The 23,108-nt window shown below is 41.4% G+C and overlaps 2 protein-coding genes across 10 annotated transcripts in view; both read right to left on the bottom strand.

Moving 5' to 3' along the window:
• Positions 1-3,842, bottom strand: part of ttc27 (tetratricopeptide repeat domain 27) — a 65,879-nt gene extending 62,037 nt beyond the window's left edge. The window contains exon 1 of the mRNA XM_020097564.2: positions 3,517-3,842. Coding sequence (XP_019953123.2) covers positions 3,517-3,607 — 91 coding nt within the window. The 5' untranslated portion in view covers positions 3,608-3,842. The remainder of the gene's footprint in view (positions 1-3,516) is intronic.
• A 10,219-nt stretch (positions 3,843-14,061) lies between these two features.
• The window catches only part of birc6 (baculoviral IAP repeat containing 6), a 97,965-nt gene continuing 88,918 nt past the window's right edge, over positions 14,062-23,108 (bottom strand). For all 9 annotated transcript variants that reach the window (XM_069539230.1, XM_020091737.2, XM_069539228.1 and 6 more), the window contains exons 72-73: positions 17,001-17,135; positions 14,062-15,318 (exon numbers count right to left, since the gene is read on the bottom strand). In XM_069539230.1, the coding sequence (XP_069395331.1) occupies positions 15,139-15,318; positions 17,001-17,135 (315 nt within the window). In that variant the 3' untranslated portion in view covers positions 14,062-15,138. The remainder of the gene's footprint in view (positions 15,319-17,000; positions 17,136-23,108) is intronic.

Genomic DNA, 23,108 nt, shown 5'->3' on the forward strand with positions numbered 1-23,108 from the left:
TTGTCCAGTGATCATCCGCGTGACATTTCAGAAGCTCTTCCTCTGTACCCAAAAATACAGTTGTGGGAGGAAGCAAAAGGTCACCAGCTTGGTTTAGGCGAAATGACTACAATGATTCATGATGCACCTGTTGCCAGGGCATCGAGAAACAGTAAAGAATACTTCACTTGAAATAATTCGACATACCTCGGCGGCGCGGTGGTCAGCGGTTAGCACTGTCACACATGATGCACAGATGTTTAAATGTGTGAACCAATCAATTGAGTATTCCAGTTATGTTTCAAAGATGAAGCAGCCGACAGCCAATTATTTTAAAAGACACACTGAGGAAAGAGAGGAGGCAGGTGGAGGAGAGGGGGAGACTGCAGTAAAAGTACAGGTGCAGGGGGACTGACAAGAAGAACAAAAAAGCACCACTTCCAACAGCAATGACTAAATGCCTGTGGTAGCAGTAAGAGAGCAGTCTGTAAAAAAATTTAATACAATTATTGAGTAAATTGTCTTTTTTTTGTGTGAAAAAAACAACATTTCCACTCAATATTATCAGAGTATTACAGGTGACTGGGATATACAGAATTGAAAGAAACATGGCACATCCTGACGTCGTCAGGGTGAGCAAGCTGGACTCATCTTGAGGGACCACAGGTAAGAACAAGTCAAAGGTCTAACAAGGCTCAGCTCAAACAACGTCTGCACAATCTCCATCCAGACGAGCGATTTAGCTCCACATCCATACTAAACACACCTGAAAACATATATCACATAAAAGTACACTGATCGTAAACATGCTCGCAGGAATTGTTGCATATTTATAAAATTAACTGCATTACAGCTGCTGGCAAACACAACACGGGCATCCAATGTTGGTATTCAAGGCTGATGCCATTAGTTTTCTCCTTCAGAGAATCACATCCTGCTTCAGGGGTCACATGATAGGAGCATTACGTATCAGGGGAAGATACTGTACGTCCTCACTGATCAAATCCAGGAAATAAACACAGGCTGCGTTCTGAAAGTCCAAATAATCTCCTTTCCTGTCCACTGCTCCTGGGAATATGTCACAAGGTCAAGGGTATAAGTGGTGAAAAAAAAAAAACAACCATCGTGTCCACTTCAGAATCAGGGGATTGAAATAACCTTTCTATTCATACTTAGCACTGATGATGAAATCGTGAACTGAACGTTTAATCAGCTTGTTGTTCACTGACTCCTCACTGAACAGATGTGACAGAAGAAATCAGGAGCTTGGATGACACGAGGGTGTGTCCAGGTGCAAATACGATTTATTTATTTTTGATGCTGCCGTAAAGAATTGTGGGACGGCATTTTCTCCTTTACCTTCTCCTATGCTAAAGGAGATAAGTTAGGAAGCATTGAAGCTCCTTTCCTTATCCTTTCAAGAATTCAGCTCTTATTATGGCGGCCACTGAAATACCTCTGGGTCATTTCACTCAGTGAGGAAGGTTCCTAAGCAAAATGGACTCTTCCAACGCACCCCAGATCTAAAGATGTGGTCTAGCTGTCAGCCCCCACTGTAATGGGTTGTCTGCACAATTACAACTTAAAAGCTAGTAGCTCTACTCCCATCAAATATGCCCTCCAACAACAGTACCCTCACTAACTCTGAACTGTACTAGGAGTCAACTCATCGGTTCATTTTAACAACTCTTAAGGCCCCATGACATAAGAAATACGTACAATTCTATCCTATGTCCCTTATTATTATTTATTTCCTCTGAATATCTGTCTTCCCCTTCCAGAAATTAAGCAAGCAAGCAGAAATTAAGTGTTGGATACCAACACTCTTATCTTACACTTTCAGAGCTTGAGTCTGCAGTAGCGATACAGATGCTCAACCAACTGGACTCAGAGAAAGTCCAGACAACGGGTTCTGTAGTTTCTCCAGAGTCAGAGTCTTGCCTACACGTGAACAACACAGCTCAGACACATCGACGACAACAAAGAAATGTTCAGATGAGGGGTGGTGCAGCAGGCAGAGGCAGGATGTTATGTGATAATACCACTGTGGGGATCGCAGGTTTTTGTTTGTATCACATCAACACCTGCCTCTGACACTATCACCAATTGCTGTCTAGACATTTTCGTTGGTGCTTTCTAATTGTGTGGCTTCTTTTTTTTTCATCCCGAGATATTTGTTTCCATATTTATTCACATTTGCTTCAGTCTCTGTTAACAACGTCATTAACATGCCCACTCTCTCACAGTGCTTTCTAACATGGGCTCATTCAGACGTTCCTTCGGAATGACGTCACACCTGAACAACCAGAGTTGATGGCGTTCCAGTTGCACAGAAACAATGTTTACGTTGACCAGCTAGTCATTGTTAGCAAAAACAGTTCATAATAACGCATAATGCTTATTATGGGGGCGTTCCAGGTGCAATTTCAGACTCTGAGGTCACAAATTCCAAGCTCAGAGGTTTAAAGGTCCACTCTATGGAGGCCGCCATGTTTTTCACATTAGTCCAGACTAGACAATCTAAACACCTTTTGAGTTTTTATGACAACTGAAGCTACCACAGGTTCTTTTTCATGTTTGGAAGGAGAGGGTGAGGTGAGGGGTGTTCAGCTGCAACATGCAACTTCACCACTAGATGTCACTGAATTCTGCACACTGAACCTTTAATGGAACATGGCAGTGCTCGTGGGCTGGCAGAAGAAACACCGGAGATAATCCTGAGCCTCTCACTCTGACATCTGCGTCCTCACATGCGGACCCTGCAGGAGGACCTCCTGACTTTGTCCATGTCTCCGCAGACACTCACTAATGACATGCTAATGCTAATCCAGTGGTAACACAGAGGAATCACAGAGTGGTGGAAGCCGCAGCAGGAGCAGAGTGGGTCTCCAGCAGACACTGAGGCAGTGAGGGAAGCTCAGCCTCCACACTGACGTCTCTCACTACACGTTACACGTTGTGGTGTTTGTGTTTCTGCAGGGTGGGTAAGAAACTGTCATGACCTCAGCTCCACAAGGCTCAGTGTGGACTGCAGCTGTGTCTCCACCTCTGGGCTCGTCGAAGAGGGAAACACAGTCGATGGTATCGAACCTTCCAGTGGAGGTTTCATCTCAATTCGCACATATTGACGCATGGTGTGTTCGCCGGATGTCAGAGCCGCTCACAACACTTAAAACTCTCCGTGAAGCATCGTTTCACAGGAGCTCTTCTGTCCTCTGTACACGAGGCCACTTAAATATACCGAAATCATAACGGAGTCTGGCGGGACGTTGACACGCGGGAGACAACAACACAAACAACGGGTGTAGAGATGAATAAAGTGACACGAGTAGTTTGAAATGTGGCTCTGGTGAAAATGGGATCTCACTTTTCTTGATCGGTGACATTTAAATGAGTTTCGTACCATCGCAGAGCAGCGATGTGTAAAACATTCATCCGATCAGTCCGACCGTGAGCCTGGCTGGAATAAAGACAGTGGCTCTAATAAAGACAGTGGCTCTGATAAAGACAGTGGCTGGAATAGAGTCCGCTCCTCACCTGCAGTCCCGTAAACTCTCTGTTTCCATCCCGTCTCCTCGCTGGCTGTCAAAAAGCCCCGGAGGACGGGGATCTCCACGTCCAGCGGCATCACCGACGATCTGCCCCGACTCCTGCTCACGTCCAGTCCGCGCTGTTGCCTTCGGCCGGGACGGTTCCGGATCCTCGCTGCGGTCGGGTCGCTGGGTCGCTGTGACAAGTCGGCGTTTCTCGGTGTCGGACAAAATGTTTATTTCCACCCATGTGGCGCAAGTGGCATCAGTGAGCAGCCATGACAGATGCGCAATGCATTGTGGGAAGATTGATCGCGGCTCGTGCGGGGATGCAGCGCAGTTCACCGGCTGCAGGAATAAGAGCGAGTTGTCTGGAGTTCACACTGGAGCCTTCTGATGACCATGATATCACATGAATATGTTCACAGCGAGCATCATTCACAGATCCATTCACTTCAAGTGAATAATACAATTCATATTCACTATTAATATAAATGAAATAGCCTTTTTGCTAATAATAAACAAGCATGATTTTATAAGTACATTTAGGTATTGTAATGCTATTTAAATAGAAATATAGGCTACATTAAAATATAAAAAAAGGTTTAGCAAAAAGCATCAACAGAACAAGATGTCGACAGTTTTTTTTATTTCTTGCACAACCGGACCCAAGCCTGAACAAAGGAGGGGAGACCACACATGGGTTTAGACTAAAACAATTGTATTGTCCATCACTAAAAGAGAAATTGTGCCTTAGACAAAGTAAACGCGTGAGAAGAGGTTAGGAACATCACATAAAGACAAGCAACCCTCCACGCTCACATTCACACCCCTGGACAATTTGAACTTTCTGATTAAGCTATAAGCCGCATGTCTTTGTTCCCAGAGGAAGTCCACTTTCTTATCTTTCCCTTTGCTCATGACTCATGAAGTCTAATCCTGGTTGTGACACTATTTATGAGGAGTGTTGGAAGGTCAATTTCAAGTTCAGAAGAAGCTGTTATCTAAAATATAGCTGACCCCTGGTTTAATGGGACTATTGAATATCAGTGGGAAGGATTCACCTCATTAAGTATTTGTCAGCACACATGATGTTTTATGTAGTCAATGTTTTTGTTGTTATTTCTAGGTCATGTGTGTGCATATCTATTCTTGGAAGTGGTCATTGTCCACTTTCTTTCAGGACAGTTAACTGACCGACTATCAACCTGTATGCACTGGTGCATTCAATTCAATATAAAATATACATTATCTCAAAGTACTTTACAGAGAAACCCAACAGTTCCTACAGTGAGCAGCACTTTGGTGACTGTAGGGAAAACAACTCCCTCATTAACAGGGAGAAACCTCCAGCAGAACCAGACTCAACGTGGGCGGCCATCTGCCTCGACGGGTGAGCAGAGAAAAATGGGGAAGAGAGGAGAGATGGGTGGAAAAGAGGGGGAGAGAGAGACCAGGAACAGTTGTGTACCATCATGTTTCAGCTCTGACAGACTAGTTGTTATAATGAAAACAATAAGAGTCATAATTATGGATGTAAAGATGTTATTAATGATAGCAACAACAATTGCTGCAGTGATTAAGTGTATGTAGAGTGTGACAAATATTCTACCTGCAGTGTTCACCTATGTGCAGAAAAGCTGAATAAATGTATTCAGAATCTCCCAGATACTTTAGAATAGCGACACAATAAAATAGATGTGGAAAAGGAGATAAGGGTATAAATGTATGTGGTGGTGGCTGATGTTTAGTAGCCCTGACAGCCTATACATCAGACAAGGAGAATGCATCCTCACTGAGTGTACAACCACAAATCTCTTAATCTGACATTTGCAGACACACACACACACACACACACACACACACACACACACACACACACACACACACACACACACACACAGACACACACACATACACACACACACACACACGTCAAGTCAATTTGCAACTTAATCTGTTAAATCATGAGTAAAAGTGGGATTACCTAATATCCTAAAACTATTTGTCAAACAGATATGTCTTTACTTTGTGACTTTACTTCCTGAATTATTACTACAACATGAACACAATGATAAGTTACACAGTGAGGACTGAGGCTAAGATTACATATCTCTTACTGTGAGAAACTCTCCCTAGAAGATAACAGCTTTGCTTTCCTTTAGTTATTTTGTTGACTAATGTTCTTTCTACTGTGAGAAACTTTCATGACTTTTCTTAGCTGCCAACGTTTTTGCCCCTTTTTTGTTCCAGCCACTGAGCTGTGACACCTGAGTTGTCCAGTCGACCCGCCTTCTCAGCCACGCTATTGGCTTAAATTTAAACATTGTCTCAGATCTGGAAGTGTTAGTAGTCATTTAATCTGTGTCAGCAAAGACTGGAAGTCTTTATAATGTAAAAACATGTGATGGCAGTAAAATCTACCAATAAGAAAATAAGATGCACACAGCTCAATCCGACCACAGCAAATAGAAGATAACACTAATGAAATAAAACGAATATCTGTCTTGCAAGAAGTCCGTAGGTCGGAATGATCGTGTACATGTATTTGTACAATGCACTGGCAGCTAGTGTGGAAGTGTGCCCCCTGTCAGAAATATATAATATTTAGACCTCATCTTCACCAAGGTGTAGTCGGAAGAGACCTGTCCTTAGTCTGCGACGGAAGACGTGTAGACTTTCTGCTGTCCTGTTGTCAATGGGGAGCTAGTTCCAGTATTTAGGAGCCAGGACAGCAAACAGTCGTGATTTTGTTTGGTGGTTTGCTCGCAGTGAGGGAGCAGCAAGCTGATTGGCAGATGCAGAGCGGAGTGGACGGGCTGCGGTGTAAGGTTTGACCGTGTCCTGGATGTAGACTGGACCAGATCCGTTCACAGCACGGTACACAAGTACTAGTGTTTTGAAACAGATGCGGGCATCCACTAGTAACCAGTGAAGGCAGCGGAGTAGTGTGGGTTAATTCGGGTAAGTTAAAGATCAGTCGAGCTGCTGCATTCTAGATGAGCTGCAGCAGTCGGATAGCGGGTAGAACAGCCAGGAGGGAGTTGCAGTAGTCTAGGCATGAGATGACAAGAGACTGGACCAGAACCTGTGCTGCCTTCTGAGTGAGAAGGGGACATATTCTCCTGATGTTGTGCAGCATGTATCTACATGGGTTGTTGCAGTAATGTTGGCAGTAAGAGAGAGTTGACTGTCAAGTGTCAAACCTAGGTTCCTAGCAGTCTGGGTGGGGGCGACCACAGAGTTGTCAATGGTGATAGTCAGGTCGTGGGTGGGAGTGACTTTCCCTGGAAAGAAAAGTAGTTTGGTCTGTGTTTCAGATTGGAGAAAAGAGAGAATTAGTTGGGTGTCATCTGTGTAGCTGTGGTAAGAAAAGCCATGTGAGTGAATGACAGAGCCGAGAGAGTTGGTGTACAGAGAGAAGAGGAGAGGACCCAGGACAGAACCTTGAGGGACCCCAGTAGTGAGAGGACAAGGTTCTGATACAGATCCTCTCCAAGTTAACCAGTAAGTGCGGCCAACAGATTTGTGATCAAACTATTGTATTTTTACTTCATCAACTGTGTGACTTTCTCTTGATACAGCTGTCACTGAACATGGAACTGTGGGGTTTTTGTATCGTCTGCTGACACCACTAATTATATATATTTTTTAAAGAATAAAAAAAGAATCAACTCCTTTAACCAATAATTCTGACTGGTCCATACTTAAAAATGTTGTTAGGCAGAAATCATGTCATGTATGTACAACAACAAACTCTGGATAACCTCTTAAAATAATTAGTATAAAATAAAAAAATTAAATTAATGTATTTCAAAACATTAATTTTTTTCTTCCACATAGTAATATCTCCAAATAATATTATATTTAATTCCGTAGTTATTCATTTCATTTCATAGTTCAGAAACTATGTACTGCACAGTATCAATCACATGTGTGATGTGTAAACAATATTGACACATTACCAGAGTAAACTAGAACAACACAACACACGTTCAAATTCCTAACCCCCAACCATCAGCAGACCAACAACTCAATTTAAGAGGGATTCTGACAGTGGACTGTGGATCCATACAAAATGTAAATGTGGAATACAACAGATGTAATATTTCTGTACTGAGGACATCATTGTTGAACTCTGCTTGGTTGAATCTTGAAAAAGATACATCATTTATTTGTTCCCCTCAGATGATGCAAAAATCAAAATGATGCAGTAAGTCTTTTTTTTACTTTCCCTTGCAGAAGCCTTAAACACACTGTCTCTGATCCTATTGGATGACAGAGGTCAAACGACATCATATTTCACTAGATCTGGACATGTTATACGTGTTTAGATGAAAGAAATTTGGTTGAGCATTAACGATTAGACATGAGACATTTTTTTAGATATTTTGATCATATATATGGTTTCTAACTCGGAGTGGGACCGTCAGTAGAAGTTTTATTTTTTTCATTTATTATCAAGATTGTTTCACATCAATCTTAATATGTTAAGCTGAATGTTCCAAGACATTCAGAAGGCCATCCTGGGTAGACTGGCCTCCATCCCCAGGAACCCCTGCTGCCAGTTCCGTATCACAGAGTTGGGGCCCAGGGGCTGAGGGAGGCAGCGTCCATGTGGCTGTAACCAGGAGAGTCCACAGGGGAGAAGAGGATGCGAGAGTGGATTGTGCTCGGACAGTTCTTGGAGGGGCTCATATCGAGGACCTCAGAGTTGTTACAGTGCCATGGTGCCACTGCCTGTGGTCCTGCACCACCTCACTGTTCATCCCAGGGACCCAGGAGCTATTATATCTTCATACAATCTATATCCACCACCTACATTTTGCATGATCACTTCACACTGTACAACAGCTTGTTCTTATGTGAAGAACCAGTCGCTCATTATATTTCTGAATCGTGGTCGGCAGATGCATCTGCACCATCCCCCAATGTGGAGGGTCCCTTCAATGCTGCTTGCAGCCGTAATTCTCTTTAAATCTATGAGCTCAGCAGCATTAACCTTCTTTTTATGAGAAGCACATTGAATAATGGATGAATCCTCTTAGAAAGGCCTTCATGGCCTCCCATGCCACTATAACAGAGGCAGCTGTAGGACACTGGTTTCAAATGCAATCTACTCTGTGCCATAAGCTCCGCCTTCGATCCTGTGTCTCATAGAAGCGATGAATCAAAGCAGCACTGTCCCCTGATATGTGATCGTATCTAGTCTGAACACAGCAAGGTCTGTCAGAAGGATGCTATCAATAGAAGAGCGGTGTGTGTTGGTTTACAACAATCAAGGATTTGATCTACAACAAGAACTGTCGCCACGATTGCAAGCTTGGTGTGATTCTCGAGGGGAATTAGTGAGCGTCTGTGCTCGGGGGAGAATTCTTCTTCTCCAGGTGGGCGAGTGTGAACAGGGCTGTGGTAATGGTATTGTCTGTGGATCTGTTTGCACATTGTACGTAAGCACATACATGGAACGAGAGAGGTTGAATATATCTGTAAACAATCCAACCAACCTTTGTGTCTAGAGACACAAGGCAGGGAGGACTAAAATACTTTGGCCTCTGTGATCATTAGAGCATAAGAGGTGTTGGTGGTGGGGGGGCTTCTCTAGGAAGTCATTGTTAGCTATCCAGGAGTGACAGAAAGGAGGCAGTGATGCTTTCGCAGAGGTTGGTCTCTAGTTAAACTCATAATTGTGTTTTATCTGTTGAATTTCTTTCTGACCTGCAATTTCCTCCAATGTCTCTTTAAGCATTTCATGAATCCAAGACATATTGTGCTTCACGGTTTGGTCACTGACTGAACTTTTCTTTCATCCATAGTATTAATTGCAGACAAACATTTTGAGTCTTGACATATTCTGGTATAAATGTCTCATGGCACATGTAAATACTGAAACCTGAACACAGTTGAAAAGCTTTGTTTGATAAAGGGACACCTGGACTACCATGCTGTTGCCACAGCTGTCCCTGGTTGAGTGGTAGCAAATGGATGGATGGATATATATTGATCATAAAAGTAACTAACACGGAGATCTTTGTATATTTGTATAGAAATACATTTACTGACAAATGGTTCACCTACTTTTTCTTGCCACTGTACATATTTTATCATAGTGTTTATAACTTTTGCTTTATTCTGTCTTGGGATGGTGGTTTTGAAAAGCCCAGCAGCTCTACAGTCATAGTGATGCTGATACCATCCTCCTGGCATGATCACAAGGTTCTTTAAATGACATTTTAAGCTCCTTCATTTTTTGTGTTCACATGCAAAGCCGTTGCAGAAATGGAATTGTTGCATGCACCTGTTTGTAAAGTGACGCACAAGCAAGAGGAGATAGAAAGTTCCCTCCTGCAGGGGCAGAAGTTCTTGTCTGGTCACTGAGTCATCTCTATAAAACCCAAACATGAAACTGTCATGTGTGCTTCCAAGGGACTTTGAGCTGCAGGCTGCATGATTCAGGTTAACTGTGATTCAACATCGGCGGTAATTCCTAAGGACCCAGAGGTGTTCCTCTGATCATCTTTAGCAACATAAACCTGGTGAGACACATTTGGTCCACATCTAAATGTTTAGTCTAGTGCTTGCTCATTGTGGGAACTGTTGGGTTTCTCTATATTTTGATTTTAAGGTCCGGACCTTCTATGTAAAGTGCCTTGAGATAATGTATATTATGATTTGGCGCTACACAAATAAAATTGAATTGAATTGAATTGAATAGTCTGTCACTGTATCACACTGGTCCACAATGAAAATGTCTAATGTTACTTGGATTAACGTAACAGTTTGGACCAACAACATAGAAAATGATCCCATTATTATAAATATTGTTATATTTTATAAATCACATTATTTTCAGTCTTAGTTGTACTTTGTGTTTAATAGTAATTAGTACACTAAAGCCCTGCCCCAGTTCTTCTTCCTATGCCACACGACACGGGAGGAATGAACGTTACTCTCGCTCAGACCGTTCACGTTCTTGTTTTGATGGCGAGAATAGTGATTCTCCTGAAACGCTTGTCACAGTGATTCAATGACATTTCCATTTGTTTCTGGATTAAAATACTTTATTCTGCAGTATTTCCCGTGTGTCTTATTACTTTTGTGTATTTAAACCAGGATTCCAGCAATTGCCCTTGTGTGATTTATGGATTTATGTATAACCTGCAGGTACAAATGTACAAATGAAGACTATGAATGTAACTGGAGGTGATTTGTAAATAGAACAACATGGTGGCTATGTCCTACATTTGTTCTGTCACTACAAGACTTCTTTTTTCATCCGTAGAACTTCATTCAGGTATCTATACCCTCACTCATCAGGAATGCCTTCTATGACCAACCTCCCCTCTTTGTGGCCCAGGTCAGTGACATCACCATCCCTTCTGTTTAGCATCACCTCCACACACCCACACACATTTCTTTATTTTACTACATGTCACCAACTTTGTGTTTTCTTCTCATAGTCTCTATCTCTCTCATGTTCCGCAGGTATCTCGGACTCCAGAGCTGCGGGATTGGATCTGACACTACTCAAGAACAACTATTATTACTATATTGAAAATGACAGTTATACAAATGACAATGTATTCCTTCACAGAGACAAGAAATCCTGTTGTCAGCCAAAGGTATGCAGAATAACTGTAAATGAAATGAAAAGCGTCTGATGTGTGAAGCCTACCCTGCGTGTGCAATGTATAGGTTATACCTCCGTTTTTAAAATTGTAATAAACTTGTAATAAACAGTTAAGAATTGAATTGAAATTGTATTAGCCCCAGGATTATTCAGAGATGGGATAAAGACAAGTTTATTTCATGACAGTCATAAAAACCAAACACTCATAAAAGGCTGTGGTTTTCACCGTGTTGTAGGTTGTGTGCGTGTTGTGATTAAGTATGTGATTACAGATCTGAAAGTGTAACAGGCTGCACAGCAAGTCCTCCAACCGACAATAAACATAAGGGAATAAACACAGGTTTTGTTAAGGTTTATGGGGACAAAAGCTGTCCCTGGTTAGGTCGAGGAAAACATTGTAGTTTGTGAGTGGAGTGGGTAACTTCAGCATGGTGGAGGATCACATGAGAAATGAACAGCAGCATCCTGTGTACAAATCCGTCGTCATCTCCGCCTCTTCCTGACCTCCTCCTTTAACCACTTTGGCCAAAAGACGTGACCCAACAAGAAGAATGTACAGTAACTAAGAGTTGTGGCACCTCTAAGTTAAACCTGGACATTAAACAATCACTGTCACTCTGAGAGGTTCTGATGAAATCATTATGACACTAAAACAAAATGGAAGATTTTTAGTATTTGACACCGTAGATTGAAATAGGTGAATAAGGGTTTGGCCGTTTTTCATTTCCTATCGTTGATCTGAGGAAAAAATCTGTAGGTTAACTGTTTTTTGGAATCAGATACCAATAGAATAATGAAATAATTCGTTTTTTTATTTTTCCGATTTTGTTTTTTTTAATTGAATATGAAAAGAACGAATGATTCATTCCTTTTCTATGATCCATCTCTACAGAGAATCACGAGTCTAACCCCCAGAGAAGTTCATTATCAGTCCATCCCTGGTTGTCTCATCAGAATTCCCTGCGTCTCTGAGATCCATGGGCAGTTCTTTGGTATTCACATCAAGCTTTTTGATCCGACATCCACTGTGAGCTGGGATCTTATACAGAGCTTTCTAAATCAGTTAAAGCCACTCAAATGAATTTCCAGAGTGGAATTGAATCATCCAAAGTGGATAGTGACAGATAGCAGGAGGTGTACTGTACATGCAGGCGGTGGTCACAATACAGTGAACACATGTGGAGTCAATCCAATCTAATATCCATTCAATAAGTACGACCTTTGTTGGTGCGGCTTGTCTTTGAAGATGTGTGAGGGGGATTGATTCGAGTTTGCAGAACTATCAGATAGGACCTGACATAGGAGAGAAACTCTTTTTGGATAGACCAGAATGCAATGCTGCCAAGGTTTTGCTGGAAGTGAACATCTAACACACAATATGTGGAACCTCATATGCATTTATTCAAGCACTGTAAATGCCATGAAAAGAAGAGTTAAATATTCTGGAAATTCTAATATGGACACTAGTTTTATTTCTAAGTTGCTCTGCTCAGAGGATGTAATATAAACACAACAGCTGAAGCTCTTGACAAGCTACCTTCACCATCTCTCTCTCTATATGTATGACTGAATGTATATTTAATTTATATGTATTCCATGCGTTTTTATTTTCATACTTGATTTTGACTATTTGCTGCTGTAACAAGGTCATTTAAGTTTCCTCTTATGTGTTAGACCCATGGTTCCCACTTGGTTAGACCTGAAGGATACTTATGAGTTCTGGTGAGTAATACTTGATGTTAACTTAACTTTATTTCTTTACAACAAAACTACATCACAAAGGTTTAAGTAGTTTTGACCACAACCCTGTTCAGGTATTTTCACTCTCAACACCTCACAAACCAATAATCAGATGTACTTAAGTAATGTTAGTGATTGTAGTATGACACAAGGGGAGTAAGTGACACGCTGAGGTCATGTCATGGCAACTGACTCAAAACCGTCCACTGAATATTGTGAGCCACAGTTGAACGTCTACCACAGGACCACATCATTTAATATTTCCAACAGATTGGTCACATGAGTTTAGATGCACGGATGTGCTGCATGTCGGGGGAGGTGTTGGATAAGTGACCACAGGGGTGACAGGGAAGTGTTCACAGCGACTTTGTGTTTAGATTTTTCGATGCTGGCGTCACTGTGAAGCAGAATTCACCGAGCGGCCAATTACTCTCACCATCGTTACTACATGGACAAGTTTATGAAATAACTGGTCTGGTTGAGTTTGATGCAACATGTCTGCACATGGTAAGAAACTTAAGTATGAAAACACAAGCAAGAGTGTAGTGCAGGCCACTGCACCTACTCTTATTCGACGTGTGGCTTTATGAAGCTAACTGCTGTGAAAAAGATTCGAAATTCGTAGTGTCCCCAGCAGGTTGATGTGGGAACACATTTCTGCTCAAATTTAGTTCATGACAAAAAACCTGCAAATCTAATTTGTCTGGTGCATATTTTTGCTGATATAGTAGTAACAAACTAATACTGTGCACATTGTCAACAAAAGACCTGAGAATATCAGCATGCTGGCATTGCCACTGTTAGCATATCAACTCTAGCATTTCGCTCTTATCCTTCAAGTGTTAATAAACAGTAACTTCTCGAGTTTACTTTTAAACTTTTAAAACTAAATGAACTTTACAAGTCCAGGCATATTAACTGAGGTTTTTGAAGACTTTTTAAAAATAAAGGTAGTTTCATAAAAGTTTCATAAAATTACCAGCATACATTGAAAATGACAATGGATGGATATGGACACTTTTTTTTCTGGCTTCCTCCTCACTTAAACAATGACAAGTCGTTATTATTGCAACAACTTGTTTGCTCAAGTGTTCAGAGTCACCGTCTCCGCAACTTTCAGATTCCCAGGTGAGAGCGCCGACATCCTGTTAACCGCAAAAAGAAGCATTCGCACAATCGAACTGTACTTTCAAGCTCCATTTAATGTCCTAGCAAAAGGAGTATGTGACTGTTCTAAGGAGTGAGCAAAATAGAAAGTGCATTTTTGTTCACTGGAATTCAACATAATAAAAAAAAAAGAAGATTAAAGCAGTTTTTATGTCAGACGGAGCAGAATCATTAATTTTGTAGAAATAGCAAAGTAATCAGTAAAAGGTACTCTGTTGGAGTATTTGGTGGTATGGTGTAGATCAAAGGCACATCACAGCTTTGTATCTCACTGGGGATTGTTGCACACGCACAGAAACACACACTTACACATGCACAAGCCTTCAAAATACATTTCCGATGTGGCTCCGACACAGTCTCATGATCTACAGTCGTGTTGATGGAAAACAGTCATGGAGAAGTTCTGAGAGGCAACAAATGTTTATCCAGAGCATGGTGCTTTTTAATTTGGAGCCTGTAAGAGGGAGAACATAACATTAAGAATGTCCACGTCAGCCTTTATTCAAGTGGATATGATCCTGGAGATAATCAAATGAAGCAGTGGATGAGCAGAGCGGCTTTTATCTCAGATTCTATTACTTGTTTTCTTTTTCTCGCTCACTTTTTAAATAGTTTCCTTAAAGAATGAACAGTCTATCCTTGGTTATAACTGTTGTCATTCTAACAGTCAAAAAAAAAAGAAGGAAATTAACATTCAGTAAACATTCTTCTCTAAAGGTAGTTTCCCTTATATAATCTGTAATTTTCCTCTTCCATATGTATACATAAACAAGTTTAATAACATACCAATCAGTGGTTATTTCACAATTGGAAAAAAGCACAAAATGTTTACACTCTTTTACAGGTAAATAAAAGTTTTTGTCGACTGTTTCCAATATGGGTGTAGCATAGTTCACCTCGTTGTCTTCTGATTCCCCACGTCCCCTCGTTCTATACTTTTCTGCCATTAGATCTTTACATACAAATATTGACAAAGTGGTGGCTTGTGCTCTGAAGCCATCAAGTCTTTTCGGGAGAAATAATTATAAGGAGGAGCGGGGAGGGTCGGAGATGCTGGGAGGGGGGGTGGGAAGGGAGCAGGGGGGTGGGGACTCATAGCTGGCCCTCGCTGCAGTGGCTGTCCTGGCTGCTGCCGGGCTTCTCTGCGTCCTGACTGGGCAGCTCTTTGAGTATGAGGGCAGCACTCTTCTCTGAGAACTCGTCACCGTCGGGCTCGAGACCGTCGGGGCAGGGCAGCTTCAGAAACTCCTCTCTCAGCTGGGCCGTGTGTCTCTGCAGGGAGATCACACACATGGTCAGACTTAACACTAGGTGACAGGAAAACATCCCATTTTTCACAGTTTATGTGTTCAAGGCAGATTATGTGTTCAAATTAGCTGTCACAAAAGTCTGGTGTTATTCTATATTTGTCTTACTGTCAACAAAACAAATGCAAAAAGACCAAAAGCAACGTAATGCATTTTTCAGTTTCTCAATTCTTTTGGACTCCCTGTGACCACTGGTTCCACTATCTTTAAAACACTTGATACATCGGTAGTTTCATAAAAAAAAGACTTTCAACAAATGTTACTTAAAGGTCCAGTGTGTAAGATTCAGGTGAAAGGGAACTATTGGCAGATATTTAATGAAGAGTAATCCTCATGATGTTTTCACTAGTTCGTTTCACCTAAATTGTATTGTTTTCTTTTCCCCAGAAAAGGTCCTTTATATTTAAATACTTTAGATTTACATCGAGGGGGTCCTCTTACATTAGTCCAGACTGGACAAACTAAACACCTTTTGAGTTTTTATAACAACTAAAGGCTGCCACAGTTTCTTTTTCATGTTTGGAAGGAGAGGGTGAGGTGAGGGGTGTTCAGCTGCTCCATGCAATTTCAACACTAGATATCACTAAATTCTACACACTGTACCTTTAAAAGCCTTTTCTGCAGACTATTTTCAGTGGCAGATGAATCCCTATTTTGTACTGTGGTGAGTATTAGAGCAGCAGGGCGATGAGTGTGTGCACTGTACATGTGGACAGATAAACTAGTTACTGGGCCAACATCCATAACTGGTCTGTGTGACCTATTGATAAATATTCATGGGCCATAGAGGATCAATTCTGAATCTGCTTCTCATCTTCAGCCATCCTGAGGGGAACATTTCACTGTGTCCACTGTGATATCAAAGATGGTAAATGGTCTGTAGTTATATCGTGATTTGGATGGTTATAAGGAACCTCTGCTGGCATAGAAACAAAGAAGAAAACGTTTGTTTACTCTAAAACTCTGAAGCTAAATGACAAGTGTGCTCTGCTCCGGCCTCTCCTCAGTGGAGCTAAATTTTCTTTACAGTGGGGCTGAGTTGTAGTTATTTACTGCCGGAGGGAGAAGAGAGGAGAGCAGCTCACAGTGTGTGGGTGCTAGTTATTGTGTTTGAGTGTGTGTGTATCGCTGCACGTTATGAGCTCCTGAGTGTCTCAGGGGTGAGTTGGCTGGGGATGTGAATTAAGGTGCTGGCCTGGCGAGGGTCCACTGTCCCCTGCAGCTAATTCACAGTTTATTAGCAAGACACCGGAGCTCAAACACAAACTGTGATTACGTGTATCGCGGTAACCTGCCCACTGCCCAACCTTTAGTGCAGTGAGGACGTGAAAACAGGAAGTGTAACATTTTGAAAGGCACTCGATAGGAAAACAGTCAGTCTTGTGTGACTAGATAAACAAAACACACCATCTCAACGAGATAAGAAAAATGTCATACTACATGATTCAATGGTTCAACCTGATGCATTTTCTCCAGCGGAATCAGATGAAGTCATATTTATCAAAAATATTCACTGGTTCTTGTGTATGAAAAAGATAATTTGAAATTGTACAGTCAGAGACAGAGGTGTCTATGACAGACTGACTTTACATGTGGCACTGTGGTCAAAGAGCCTGTAATACTTTTCACTGTATTGAATGACTTTACCTTTAGTGCAGCAGCGTGGTGGGACATGGTGCGGCCGACCCTCTTGTCGCTGCTGTACTGCTGGATGTCAGCAATCCACTCCTCACACTGAGACATGATCTCTGTTCGCTTCAGGTAGAAATGTTTGTGGATCACCTGCAAACACATGACACAACGGTGGTCAACCACAGGGCAGCACAACCAAGGAATCATCCTGCTCTGTCGCAGTCAGAACTGCTGTTACACAGGTGCAGCATGTTCAAATGTTACAATGTTTAAATTGCTCGTCACAAGACTTCGGTTTGTGGTGAATTCTCAAGTCAGTCACACTTGGTTCATTGGCTGTTTGTGTCAGATGAACAAAGAGTCAATGAAAGAACATTTAATCTGAAAGGCACTGTAAAATGTTTTTCTTAATGTTATTCTCTTTATTGGGGTTCACAAAATGGGATCCATCAAACCTCAATGTTAGCAGTTCTTGTGTAAAATGCTAATTTTGGCAGATGATAATTATCAATTTAAGATTAATCTTATCACCTTAAAACATTTTTTGGACAATCCTCTGACCCAACAGGTGCGCTCATGTCTTTTATCAATGCCACTCTTTTCACTGCCTCTACAGTTTATCTAATAAAGCACATTACAGCAGACAAATTCCTCTTTTACCATAAGAGCCATTACAAGATCAACTTCTCTCTTCACATCTCCATTATTGAGGAGCTGTTTCTTTTCAAAGGTGTTTAAGCCACTATCTGACATCATATGTACAATACTCTGCTTAATGGATGACGTCAATTATCCACGCGCAAGTCCCCTGCTTTCCCGCCCCTCCAGTCAACTTCCTAGCAACAGTCGTCAGGGCAGAGTCATCAGTATGCAGTGAGAGCTGTAGTGGATGCGTCTGTAGCTGCTGCTGGTGGAAGGAGTGAATTAGTTATTATGGTGGCTGCTGATTTGCTGCTTACCAGGAGGAGAGGCAAAGAGGCCACAAGGGGTGCTGGGGGGGGGCTGCTTTTTAATATCTCTCTTCTTTCTACATCTCCCTCAGCACACTCCATCTTCATTCCATCTTTCACATTACTTCCCATATCTTCGCCTATCTATTGTTCCTCCCAACCAATCCCCCAACTCCCTCAGCTGTTTCAGTGAGATCTAGGAGAGGTGGACGACTGTCCCCAGAGCAGAAGGAATGTTTCAAGGTTGCAGGTTTGTGGTAAACATGGTGTGATCGCCTGCTGCTGCGGCTGTCTTCAAGCAGAGAGAAGGTTCAGGATTCAAGACAAAGAACCCATAAACTACCCATCATGAGTAAGATCAAGACAGAGGCACACGCCTGACATTATGCATAGACATGTTTGAGACACGGTGGTTTAAATGGGGCATTTTCCCTGGGGCTCCATGTGGTAATGCAGCAGTCCTTTGACTTCTGGTATTTGGACATGGCCATTGATCACAGCGTGGAAGGAAGCTCTATATGCAAACCAAATCTGATCATGAAGCATATGTTGAGATACGTTGACAAATGACCTTTCAAGAAATACATGTCCTTATTGCACGTACACACACTCTTGCACACACACACACAGGTACATGTAGAGTTGTACACACAGACACATTGAGCTCATGTGTGCAGTCACACTGATGGAAAGCCCGGGCTGCCAGATATACTCATTGACCTTTGAAGTAATGCTGTCCACTCATTATTCCGCAGGGCAACCGAGGGGGCGTGTGTGAAGCTTAAGAATGGATGTGTGGAAACGTTGGACCCAAGCAGGGTCAAGGGCAAGAGGCAGCCATTAAAAAGTTCCATATTCCTTATTTTCTGTATTCCAAGAGTAGGGTGTCAAGGCCTCAGGAACCAGTCCCACTAACCCTGACCACAGCTCTGACCCACACCAAGACGGAAGAATACATTTTTCTAACTCTGTCCAAAGCAAACTGGAAAAGCACCTGCAAAATGAAACCAGTTTTTACCACCAAAACAATCTCAGCTCATTGTATTTCAAAATTGTATTTAAACTAATGTTAACTACATAAATGATCATTTAAAAGACAAGATACATGTATGAGGAGGTAAAATCTAAATATGCTGGCCAAGTTACCTGTCATGTTATACAGATAATGATGACAGTAACAATATTAAACCAATGTAATATTTATAATCAAATCAAAAGCGACAAAGGCAACAGCCTTGAATGCTGGAGCCAGGTGACACCCATGGACCGATCTCAGATAAGCACTCTTTACAACTATAGTGAGTAGAGCAATCTGGTGTCAACAGCATGGATCCATGGAGCCAAGCTGCCGAGTGTCCACAGTCCAGACTACTGCTGCTGGAGGTGTGAAGATGTGTGGAATGGTTTCTTGACAGACGTTGGGCCTGAATACCAACCAATCATGGTTTGAATGTCACGAGTACTTTTCTGACCATGTTCATCTCTTTAAGACTTCAGATTATCATCTAATTTCTTCCAGTAGGATAATGCTCCATGTAACAAGGCAAAAGTCTCAAACATGAATGTGACAGTGTGAACATCAGTGAACTTCAGTGATCTCCACAGTCACCAGATGTGGATCCAGAGAATGTGATGTGAGGTTGACAAATCTGCAGACACTATGTGATGCAGTTACGTGAAAATGCAAAACCTCAGAGGAAAATGTCTTGATGAATCAACACCATGAAAAGGCTGTGCTGAGTGAGTATATAATGAAAAGTGAACACCCGGAACTGGCTGCTTGGTTATGTCAAGACAGCGATGCCTCTCTAAAACCAATCAATAATGCAGCGATACAAACTACACAATGGAACAATCCGTCAGGACAGCTTCCTACCACTTTGTGATGTGTGTGAGAGCATTACCATGTGATCCTGTAAGCGGTAAAAAAACACTTGAGAGAGAGGAATGTGAGCATGTTAAGCAGCATATCTCTGTGCAATCGTGAAAGGTTCATCAAGTGCAGCTCTCAACCCACATGAGAACAGCCTCCAGATGTCAGCACAAGAATATATGGAGGTGGATTCAACCTCAGGTGCTACATGCATATAGACCCCCCCCCCCACATCCCAGCTATCAATCAAATGGTCTGCTTCATGACATTGACCCTCACCCTATGGCACTAAACCACATGGGGGACAGTGTTGGTGATATTTGCCTGAGATGATGGGGTGCCAGTTAGCATTGCCACCTGTCAGTGGCTCCACAGGCCCTTGTGCATTGTAGTGAAGATATATGTACAGTATGACAACTAGGGCTGCCTCCTGAAAGACCATGAGTCAAATCAGACGTTTCAGTTCAGTGACATTCTATGCAGGACTAGCTGGCATACCTGCTTAAAATGTACAAACAACATGCTCTGGTGGTTTAATTGATGAGAGAAGCTGAAAGCTGAGGTGAAGTAGTTGGTAAACTAGGTGAGCTATAACCATGTCAAGAAGTTGTTTGTATGGTGTCACTACTACAACAACAATTATTAATACTATTATTATTAGTTATTGGTGCTGCTATCATTAAATCTATTAATATCACTCTTCCAGCTACTGAAGGTTTTTTCTCTGCACAGCCATCAGTGCTGCTCATTGTGAAAACTGTTGTTTCTCTATAAAGGTCTCGACCTTACTTTGCAAAGTGCCTTGAGATAATGTATTTCATGATTCAAAATTGGTGGCTGTTCAAACTTTTGAGGGACAACCCTGTTAAAGTTAATTTCAAACTGTACGTAAGAATCATAAATCAGATGAGGACTCTTATGACAGTATCAAAAATGGAAAAACAATAGAAAAGATTTCCGCGAATCATCTACTTCATCCTCACATACAGGATTAACCAAGAAAACTAATGAGAAGACACGAAAACTAGCAATTATCAGCAGCACAGCAGATTTCACTTTGCACTAGATATGAGGCCTGTAAATGACTATTATTGAGGATGAGGAATTCTAGAAGCTAATGGAAACTCTGGAGTCAGCATGCACTGTTTCTGGAAGACACTTATGTACACAATGATGCAGCAAAACGACACAGTGGGAGAGGTGGTTATGGAGCAAATGAAGATCAGTGCAGCAGTCAGTGTCACCACCAACATTTGGACGTCACAGTAAATGGAAGTTTACAAGACAGTTTTATGACAGATGACTGGTGACTGAAGTCATTTGTATTTGAAACAGAGTGGAGATACGCACCACAGAAAACATTGCTTTAAGACTGAGCAAAGTCATGGATGCATATGACATTCAGCAAGAAAACTGAGTGTCTCTCGACAAGACAACGCAGGAAACATGATTCTGTGTTCAGGCATTTTAGCCACCGATCCAATCTGAGAGAGTGTAACGAGTCACACGTTGCAATTATATATTAATGCAGCCCTAAAAGAAAACCCGGTCTGTCACACTACAGCAGCCGTGAGGCATCTGGTTGTTCACCTCCAAAGAAAGCTGCAGAGCAACTCAACCAGGACACTGCTGAACAACTGAACACAAACTGACCCACAATAAGCCAACTCTAATATCTTGAACTTTGAAATGCTTGACTTAAAAGCAAGCAAGAATATGGAAACCACAGTTGTCACACTACATTAATATATTTTATTCTTGAAGGATGTTCAATGCCACCATGTACAGTGTTTCACAGAACAGTAATTCATATCGGCCAGTTATTTGTTTAAGACCTATTAGCTATGTCTCGTAAAGGACAAAGAGAGAAACATTAGATTTTCTATATAATTTTAAATTGCAAGTGTTTGAATTCGTTTTTTCATATTTTTTATTGAAGAATTAATTATGATATGTTTTTACAAGCCCACTATTTCAAAGGGGGCAATATTTGTTTAAAAAAATGTTGAGGCTGATTCAATTATTGTCATCGAAAATATAATTCCAAAATTAAATAATTTAATTTCTTAATTTATTCTGGTTTAGATTTATGTATTTGTTTTAATGTTTGAAATAAAGAAAGTGTTGGGCCTGTCCTGTTGATAACTAGATGTCAGTCAATTCTGTGAATTTCATAAGGCCAGACAGTGGCAGCAAAGAAAAACCACAAGTTAAATCTTCACAGTGATTCAACAAAAGCTGACAAAAGCTGACAAAATTCTTAGTCTGGTACAGCCTTACTGGAATGTTGTGTTTGCTCTCTAACACCCACAAACGCACAGCCTGATCACCACATACACACTGTGAAATCTCTCAACTCAAACATGCACATTTACAAGTGTACCCTCATCCTTTCTTACTCACACACACAAACACATCCAAAATGATCCATATTTTAACATGCAGCCCATTGTCCTTAATTCTACTTGACAATCTGCTGCTGTATAATTCAAGCCTGTGCTCCCCCTCTATAAATAGCATGTGGTTCTCACACATACACACACACCAAAAATAAAATGTCTACGTGGTTAGATGCCACCAAATACCATCATCAGCAGGGTCTCATGGAACATCGATGTGGGTACATTTGAGTCTTGATAAAATCTCTGTTTTCTCTCTATCTCCAATGTTTCACAATCGCACAGTGTTGGACAAAACAATCTCAGCTCCACTTACAAGCTTGTACTTGGAGCCGTCAACCATTTCAACCTCTCCATTTATTTTCAGAGGACTTTAAAGAGTTCATTTGTGACCTTTGAAACTGCAAGCACTACAAAGATGGAAAGTTTGAACAGTTCCATAACATCCACTCAAATTCCATCCACTGATGAAGATGACGTGATATGGTTGAAAGCACTGGAGCATGGCAGTAACTGGAGTTTGAGTTAAGATTGTTTTTCAAGGTCAAAAAATATTTTTAATGGGAATGATTAACTTCAAGTTCAAGTAAAGTACAGTCTAGACCAGTAAATACAACAAGCACATTATGAAATGTTTATGAGATGTTGTAAATCTATATATTATCATTGGAAAGTGTGAAAAGATGATGTCATGGGGGAAAAGGAATAAACACAGATTCACGTTGACCAAGACACATCTCGTCAATTGAAGTTAAACATCTTACAATGTTGTGTGACATCACCATGCTGCAGTGAAGTATCGTGACCGTTGCATGCGGTTGCAGATGCAACAGACACTTAACTCAACCAGTAAGAATAATGACGGCTGAGGTGTTAAAACAGTGTCTAAAGTGTCAGAGAA

This window comes from Paralichthys olivaceus, chromosome 14 (assembly GCF_024713975.1).
Source record: "Paralichthys olivaceus isolate ysfri-2021 chromosome 14, ASM2471397v2, whole genome shotgun sequence".
In the NCBI taxonomy this organism is placed as follows: Eukaryota; Metazoa; Chordata; class Actinopteri; order Pleuronectiformes; family Paralichthyidae; genus Paralichthys; species Paralichthys olivaceus.